The sequence below is a fragment of the Orbicella franksi genome, chromosome 13 (genome assembly GCF_964199315.1).
Source record: "Orbicella franksi chromosome 13, jaOrbFran1.1, whole genome shotgun sequence".
Taxonomy (NCBI): domain Eukaryota; kingdom Metazoa; phylum Cnidaria; class Anthozoa; order Scleractinia; family Merulinidae; genus Orbicella; species Orbicella franksi.
This window is the reverse complement of record NC_138157.1, coordinates 7,603,977-7,612,446: the sequence shown is the minus strand read 5'-3', so window position 1 is coordinate 7,612,446 and position 8,470 is coordinate 7,603,977. Positions and strand designations below refer to the sequence as shown.

Genomic DNA, 8,470 nt, shown 5'->3' with positions numbered 1-8,470 from the left:
TTTCATATAAACTTCACATCATTTCACTCCTCACGGGAAGATATGAACTCAACTAATTGACCTCGCTCCCAATGTGTGGCTTCATAGCTCAGTTGGTAGAGCATCGCACCGGTATCCCGGAGATCACGGGTTCGAATCCCGTTGAAGCGCTGATTTTTTCAGGCTTCTTCTTTCCAATTGCTTAAATTGGAAAATTTACTGCGATGATCATTCTTCACTTTCATCTACAACTACAGTTCAAATATGAATTATTTCATATATACTTCACATCACAATGGACAAAAACAACACTGAAGCTCTTAGTCCTTGTGCAAAGTTTAACTATTTTCAATTGACTTATTCCTATAATTTGTATCACAATTGTTTGGACCTATAGTACCATGTGATCCACGAAAATCAAAGACATCAGAGGTCAAGAAAAGGACGAAAAAGACCAGAAAATGGTGTCACGTCTGCCACGATTTGATGATCTTCTTTAAGACTCTATTTACTATTTACTTTGAATGAATACTATCCTCCTAGTTCAACGAACGTTCACTTGTCACGGAAATCTAATTGGCAAATCGGGCATCGCGTACTTGTAAAATAGCAAATCACGCAACTCCGTTATGATATCCTGTCCCGCGTCACGCTGCTAATTGGCCTCAATCACGCATCACGCTGCTAATTTTGGGGCGATCACGCGTCACGCAAAAACCCTTGGCCACCCTCCTCTTAGTCAAACGGCATTAGCAGTGTTAGACACCTTTCTTTCTGAGGAGCTTAATTTTCATTTACTAACAACAGTGCAAACTTCCTTTCTCTGCCAGCGCTTTTAGCAGGAATCAATATTTACAGGCTTCAGGTCTTAACCCACTATTCGGACCGCGCTCTTTTTGATCTTCTATGACCGGCAGAGGGCTGGGTGGAATACGCCACGTAACTTCATCAATACAGCTGTTTCGACAAATATTTTGACAAAAGCTTAAATAAAAGCTTACACAACAATGCTGCTTGGCATCATGAGTAGTAATAGCCAAGTTTAGCGTTGCTTGGTCGTTCATGGCCGTGTTTCAGCAAGAGGGAAGATTGCAGGAGAAAGGGTAGATACACGTCTTCGTACTTCATTCAGTCCTATGGGGCGGAAAGCCCTAGAGCTTCAATCTACCTGCGTAGCCATCTTTTCCGTTTCCTTTCAGGCAAGCGGGAGTCGCGCGAGGGCACGGGGACAGAGGTAACAAAAAAAATTAGTAGCAGGGGGGAGGGCTCCATGCGTTCGCGCGACTTCCCCTTGGCTCTCTCCCGCTAAGATGAAACGGAAAAGACTGCTACGTAGGCTTCAGCCACAATGTAGCTTCAATAAAGCTACCGCGAACCAACATTACCCATAATTTAATTTTCGATATTGTGACGCACGCTTTGTGTATCTATTTCAGCAATGATGACAAAAACGTGAGACGATGACGTCGTCACGGGGTAATTACGTCATAACATCCAAACAGCCTCCATCTTGTACCTGCCATGTTGGACGTTGCCATGCCTATTTCAATTGTTTAAGAGCAATTAAGATGCACCTCATGAGACATACTTGGTTCAGTTTTGATTTGATCATAATAAACAGAGATGTCTAGAGTACGGTCGACATCTCTCTAATACCTGTTAACAACTTCCCCTGCGGCCTGGCAGAAAAAAAAAAAGGATCCCAATTGGGGGTAATATACTTTCAGGAATTTACTTTGTAGCCTGTCCTAAAAGCAAGACTGAACGAACCAGCAGGCTACCCAGGCGGAGGGCCAAAGGGGAACGTTTTCTTCTTGTCTCCGTTTGACGACGGGATAACGGGAGACGGGTAACATTTTGCGCTATATAGTCAGACTCAAAATACCGTGTCAATGTCTCGTTGTTGGTATTTTGGTTTACAATAGAGCTGTCACTGTCACCCCAGGGGGGAGTCACCCTGGCCTGAGGAACAGGCAGTTTATCAGGCCAGGGCATAGTTCCGCCGCGCGCCCCGCTAAACCGCCTGTTTTGGAGCTGCCAACCTGCGTTGCAGGCGCAAACGAAAGGCCCTTTTTTCCATCCCTTATAATTATCTCCCTCACCTTCTCTCTTGGTTCCCTTGTTCACGCCTATTACGTAAACGCTGGCTATGTACCATGTCAAGTAAGGTATCAGATTTCGTGACGTGCGTTTCGCTCCCACAGTCAGTCACGACTTCACATTAAGCGCCTATCCTCCTCTTGCGCAGAGGTTTACTCCTTGCACGCATAGTAACTTAAGCGCTGTTTGAATTCTATGCTTTAGCTAAGCAGAGAGAACGACTTTTACCTACTGAGATCATTCGCGTCAGAATTGTCCAGGAAATACAAGGTACGTGACTCTGCTTTGGCTCGGAGGAAAAGCGCTTCGACAAGCTTAGTCTTCATCGGCAAAACGCAAGATTAGCGTCCTCTTTGCAACACTAGGCCATTCAGTTTCAGTGTGATCTTGTCAGGAAATATTTCTCTGACAGTAATTTCATGCTTGATTCTCATTCAGGACATTGGGCGCTATCCGCAATGTTTGCCGGCTTTCAGTCCTAAATATCAGACGGCAAAGGCCACAGAAGTTATCCATACGTTGTATCGTTGTAAGTGCAAAGGAACAACATTTGTTATTGCAATTTGACGGGGAATAGACTAGGCATAAGAGATTTGATTTGTTATGTTTTCATGTCGTAATATGAGCGTCACACCACGAGAGGAGAGCATAAAAAGGCACTGACACCGGATATCCGGTTCTATAATATTTCCCGGGAAATATTGCAGATGGCTTTAGGTCCTTTAGAGCACGCCTGAAATAACAGATTTAGATAACGTAAACTTGACCCGTGGACAACTGAACAGACTGTAAAGCCTCCTACGTACCGGAATCAATAAGCAATGAGAAGCGACTTGAAGAGTTACTGATTTTCTCAGCGGTATTGAATGCTCTGAAATAAAATAGCGGCTTATGGTTTGCACCCGGTTTGAAGGCCTGTCAACAATCATCTTACGATGACATAGTTTTAGTCTTCAGTCTTTCACCCCTGGGCGCATGCTCAAGCTACAACGTTTATCATTCAGTTTTATTGTTTATAAAACAATCGGAAGCTCACAGTTGATCCTTGCGGGAAATTTGCCTTGAAAACTTTATCGGTCAGTCGCGAAAACTTTGAATGATATAGGTGAGAGTTCTCATCAGAATTCCTTTCGTACTTTCCGACTCCACGCATCAGATTTTGTTCGCTCTTGAAAACTGAAAGTGCGTGTACAAGTACCTGGTTCTAATAATTCTACAAAGAAAACTTTCATTCTCATTCGTAAAAATGTAAATAGAAAAGTAGATAACAGTGTTATGTCCTTACAACTGGAGGGCACCCCCCTTTCAACTTAGTTTCTCTTTATCAAAACTAAATCATTTGTAATCGATTTACAGCAGACCACCTACACCACGGAGCCTGATGTAGTTTTGATTGTATCACCATGTACAGTCTGTGACCATGCCGGTTGTCCTCCAGGTCGTGACGAATGTAATTTTCCTTACTTCTTCAAGTTAGCGGGCATTTCTGACCTCTAGTCTGAAGTTCAATCGAAACCGTAAATTTCCAAGTCCGGGGGCGCACCATTTCGGATGTGACACACACTGCTTTCCTCAGACGTGACGCAAAAGTTGAAATCGCCACCCGTCCTCCCACAAGTCAAGTTCAGAAACTCAAGGTCCTCAAGGAAAGCGCCAACAAATAAAGACCAAAAATATGACACATTTGCTTTGTTTTCTGAAAGGAAAGAGTGCTGGGTACCGCATAGTTTTATTAAATACATTTTCCTTTATCTGAATGTTAGAAATATCGGTGAATAGAGCCGGAGAGCCGGATTAGTAGAGAGTGACTCACAAGGGAGTGGGTTTCCCATCAATGTCACAAAATTTACTTGGACGGAAACTATGTTGTACCGCCATTCAAGGTCATCATGTTCCCATGTAATTGATTTTTCCCTTGTTACCAATTTTGGAAAAAGGATTAGATGTTCATATCTATTAAAATGTGACATTTTCCAAAGTTCTCGATCATACAAAGTTAAGTGTATACCTTCGTTATCTTTTAGCAGAAGACGTTACAGAAATACGCGTGACCTGCATTTGACAGAACAGGTATGGGGACGTTTGTATTAATTTGTCATTATTTTACGTTATTGAATTGATAGATAATTTCTTTATCTAAACACAACGGCTTTCTGGAAGTTAAGCACAATTTTCTCGGCTATCGTAGTCAAGTTTATTGGCTGGCGATCGAGACAAAACCTTGTCGGGAATTTAAATATGTTGTTGTTCATATAGGATAATATTTGATATATATGATATGCACGATGTCGAAAACTAGGTATTTTATATGGAAGCGATTCGTTTCTTTGGCTACCGCGGTTATGATTTGATTCATAAAAACGAAAGCCAAACAGAAAAGCCCAGGAACACGGACCATTATTTCAAATGCTCATGTTTCAACAAGCTCTTGTGAAAAGAGGTTGCGTAACTCAGACACTGCATGTAGTACTTTGTTTTCGAACCAACGTGCAAAGCTAAAAGCGCAAATTCTATCGTTTCTAATCCATAAGGTTTTATTTGATTTATTAATGTTGTATGATAGTTAACGAAACTGTGATGGTTTTCTCGCTGCTTTGCCAATCAAAACCCGTGTTAGTCTTGTGGGGAGGGGTGGGGGCGGAGACCCAAGGCAGCTAAGTGAAGTGCTCGATAATTTTATTTCACGTGCAGCCATTAGCCCTTTGATTGGCTAAAATATGTTTGGGAAACCATCACAAAACGTTAGCCAGTGACAACAGGCAAGCGCCTTTCGCTGTAAATTAATCAAGCAAGTGCCAGAATTCAACATGTGTCTTTCGTTACAAATTTGAGTGATTTTACCTTCGCGTTCTTTCCAGGAATGCCTTCCCAGCTGTGGGCCGCCCTGCTCTTGTGCCTGGTTTCCAGTCCTTGGGTGATCACCTCCGGATTACCCAACATTCCTAATCCTAATGGCAAGGCAGCGTTTAGCCAGATTCTTCAAGCCAACATGGAGATAGAGCGCGACTGTAAGTATTCATTCATCGAATTAAGATCATTGCAAATCAAAATAACAAGTTTATACCTAGATAGGAGAGCTTTTAGCGTGCTAGCAATCCCTTCCGCCCACACCGCTGACTCAGCATAACACAATAACCTTATAACGGTCTTGTATTCTGGGATGTACATGCCCTGCCAGCGGCCGCGAAGCCGACAGTCAGCTGTATTGTGTTATGGGTAAAGAACGTAGTTAGTAACTGAAGACGTGTTATTCTGCTGCAAGTTAGTCACATACTGTCTTCATAAGAAACCACTTAAAATCATGGTTTGATACTCCTCCTCCCCACCCCCTCCCCCGTTAATCTTAAGTAAATGCTCAGGCTTTCTTTTCCTGCATTTTACATACTCAAATCAGACAGGTTGCTAGGCATAATATCTTCTAAATAACATTGGATCTGATCTTGCAACAATTTGGCGCGCGACTGTTTCAAATCTGCGCTTTAAGCCTGCGCGCGCGCTTTCTGGTGGCAGGAAAGCATGAAATTATAGCTTTCTCTCATCTATAACCGAAAATTGTTGGCTTTGTTCAAGTAATTTTTGTATTGGGTACACGTATATAATGACAAATACACCTTGATATGAGGCAATTTGTTGAAAATTTCCGGATACTTACTGGACTAAAAAAAAAAAAACGCGTGAAGTCTCTTTTTAGGAACGCAATGAATCAAACAGCATCTGCGATTTCAACGTCACAAAGTTCTTTCTTATTGACGTAATCACACGAAACTCGACGACGCACTTGGAGTGCTAGGCTGGGAATGAACGAGAGGGTAACTGAATACGCGCCGTCATTTAAAAATAGTCATGGCTCATTTCAGGAATGGTGCTACTACTAAACTTTCGAAGATCACTCTGCTTTATTGCTTTTTCGGTGCAACAGTTCGCATTTCCCTTAATTCTACCGTTGTGTATTCCATATTAACGAGAAGTAAACATGTAAAATAGTGTTCGAACGAATTAGGTGGCAAAATTAATGTTACATTTTGTCACACGTTTTAATTTCTTTTGCTTTTCTCTGAGCCATTTACGATCGGACAAGGTCCGAATTTAAACAACTCGCTGCAGATCTGAAGGTGCCACACATAACTATTGGACACCGTATTGAGTCTCTTATCCCGACCCAGTACTTCGGCACATAGTGAAATTATTGTATTTACCTTGTTAATCTGCATACAGATTTGCTCCAGAAGTCGACAGTTCTGATTTGCTTCACATAAAAATTCTCAAGAAGGAACCCGGCATATTTAATTTGTACACAGGGGTGGCTTTTTGATTGTTCTGAAATACAAAAGCGCACGGACATGCGGGATGCGATAATTTGGCGCGGAAAAAAAAAATCAATCTAGGCCTATTTATCTCTCTTTCTGTATGTACCATCAATTGTTCTGCAAAAATGAATAAATAAATAAATAAATAATAAATAAATGAATAAATAAATAATAATACATCGTGTAACGCTTTTGAGATTTCAACTGCAAGAATCCAGGTAAACTTTCACAACAACGCCCAACTGAATTAAAAAGAAAACAGTACAAACAAACAAACAAACAAGTACGAAAAATGTCAAAGATGTTCCTATACCAAACTACGCCGGAGGAATTTAAAAACGGAGACTTCACTCTGAATAAGCATCAAATGTTTTCCGTCCGCACTACATTTTGGATTTGTGTTTGAGGAAAACTCGGGAAGGGAATCACAAGATTATCGTAACGTCATCGCTTTTGAAAAGCTTTGCTCTCAAAATGTTTTTCGTCCGCACTAAAACAGTTTAAGGAGCGTTTTCGAAGAGCTCCATTTTCGTGACGGGTTAGAATGGACGCTAGGCCTAGCCGGGAAATAAAGGTCCGTTATCAAATTCTCCCGGCGTAGTGCCGACGGGGCCTTAATGGTACTCGCAAAGAAGAGTTGAAACGAATTATTCACGCAGTGAGCATAAACTTCAATTAGTTTTATTCCTCACAAAGATCATTCAGTAATTAAAGATCAATAAAATGTTTCTGTTTTACGAAACTAGTTAAGTCCAACACAAGTGTTCTGGTGCCTTTCCCAATCTGCCGCCTGACAATTTTCATCACAATATCGGGTAACTTTGCAAGCTTCGCAGAAACACAACCATTCGCTTTCTTTGCCACAAGACGCGCATCTGGGAGCCCATGTCAAAACTAAGTCTGGATTTTCAGATATCTCCTTGAGTTGGGATTCACTACAAGAGCTGAGTTTGACAATGGTATCATTCCTAGTTTTTGTTATGATCTCTTGTAGTTCCTTGCTATTCTTAAGCTTTTCTTCGCGAGTAAGAGCTTTCAGGTTTTCGTCCTTCTCGCGTTTGACTTCCTCAAGGCATTTTCGCGCATATCTGGTAATGTCGGTGAAAAGTTCTTCAGTGTTACTTCTCTCCCTTTTACTTGACTTAAGCATTTCCCCTTGTTCAGCCTTGAATTTCTTTCGCAGTTCCCTTCTCTCCTTGGTTACTGACATTTCAGCCTGTTTTTCGACACTTTCATGAAACGAAGTTTGAAGCTGTGCAATATTTTCCATCAGTCGCCCTAGCAATCCTTGAATTCTGCTTATGCCTTCTGCCATAGTCTTCTCAAATTTAACAATAGTTGTCGCTTTTATCACAGAGAGTATCTCTTTACTCGTTTGACAGCTTTGAACTGTATTTGTGCTTGACTTGTTTTCCAGCGCGTGCAAAAATTATGTCACAAACGCTTGCCTTTGTTGTACACGAAAATGGCGACATCACAACCGAATGTTTTGCGCGCGCGTTTTTTTTTTATATTTCCATGACGCACGGATCAGTTGTTAACCAAAAGAAGTTAGAAAAAATTAAAGTTAGCGCAATACTTCGTGCCTATTATAATTTTTCCCATGTTATATAGTTCTGAAAAATTTGGTGGAACAACAAGTGGGCATCCCCTTTTGAGGACAAATCGATAACATTTTTCCATATTTAAACCCTTAAGATAAAAAGGAACCACGAGCCGCAGGTAAGTGATTTCAGTCATTGCAAATTTTTGACGTTTTACGGGTTATTTCCACAATCTATAAGAGCGCAGACCATGGAAAATGTGGAGGCCTTGTTGTTGTTTCCTTTTACGATCGATAACACTGAATATTTTCCCCCGAATTAAAAGAAAACTGCATACGCCATATCGAAGCATCATTGTATTTTCTGGGCTTCCTCTACTTCTTCTTCTTTAGTTTTTTTCTTCTTTGTTTCTTTTAAAAAGGCACCCCTAAATAGTCCAACAGATACAAGTGGTAGATTTTCAGCCAAGTCATAATGCTAAATAAACAACAACAACTTTATTTGTACTCATACCTAAAATTAAAATTCTCAATCTTCTCG

The 8,470-nt window shown here is 41.1% G+C and overlaps 2 protein-coding genes across 4 annotated transcripts in view; one reads left to right on the top strand and one right to left on the bottom strand.

Annotated features, from left to right (window-relative positions):
- Nucleotides 1-217: 217 nt before the first annotated feature.
- Nucleotides 218-8,470, top strand: part of LOC145466062 (uncharacterized) — an 18,990-nt gene continuing 10,737 nt past the window's right edge. The window contains exons 1-4 of one of the 3 annotated variants that reach the window (XM_081449841.1): nt 218-2,349; nt 2,518-2,608; nt 4,104-4,149; nt 4,938-5,087. In XM_081449841.1, coding sequence (XP_081305967.1) covers nt 4,940-5,087 — 148 coding nt within the window. In that variant the 5' untranslated portion in view covers nt 218-2,349; nt 2,518-2,608; nt 4,104-4,149; nt 4,938-4,939. Of the gene's footprint in view, nt 2,609-4,103; nt 4,150-4,937; nt 5,088-8,470 lie in introns of all 3 variants that reach the window. The other 2 variants (XM_081449842.1, XM_081449840.1) reach the window with 2 other exon arrangements.
- On the bottom strand, nt 5,800-7,741 carry LOC145466396 (uncharacterized). The gene has a single exon (XM_081450111.1). The coding sequence runs from the start codon at nt 7,699-7,701 to the stop codon at nt 7,129-7,131; it is 573 nt and encodes a 190-aa protein (XP_081306237.1). The 5' UTR covers nt 7,702-7,741; the 3' UTR covers nt 5,800-7,128.

Bases quoted from the DNA above. Each gene is read 5' to 3' on its own strand.
- LOC145466396 (XM_081450111.1), bottom strand. From the start codon at position 7,701: ATGGCAGAAGGCATAAGCAGAATTCAAGGATTGCTAGGGCGACTGATG.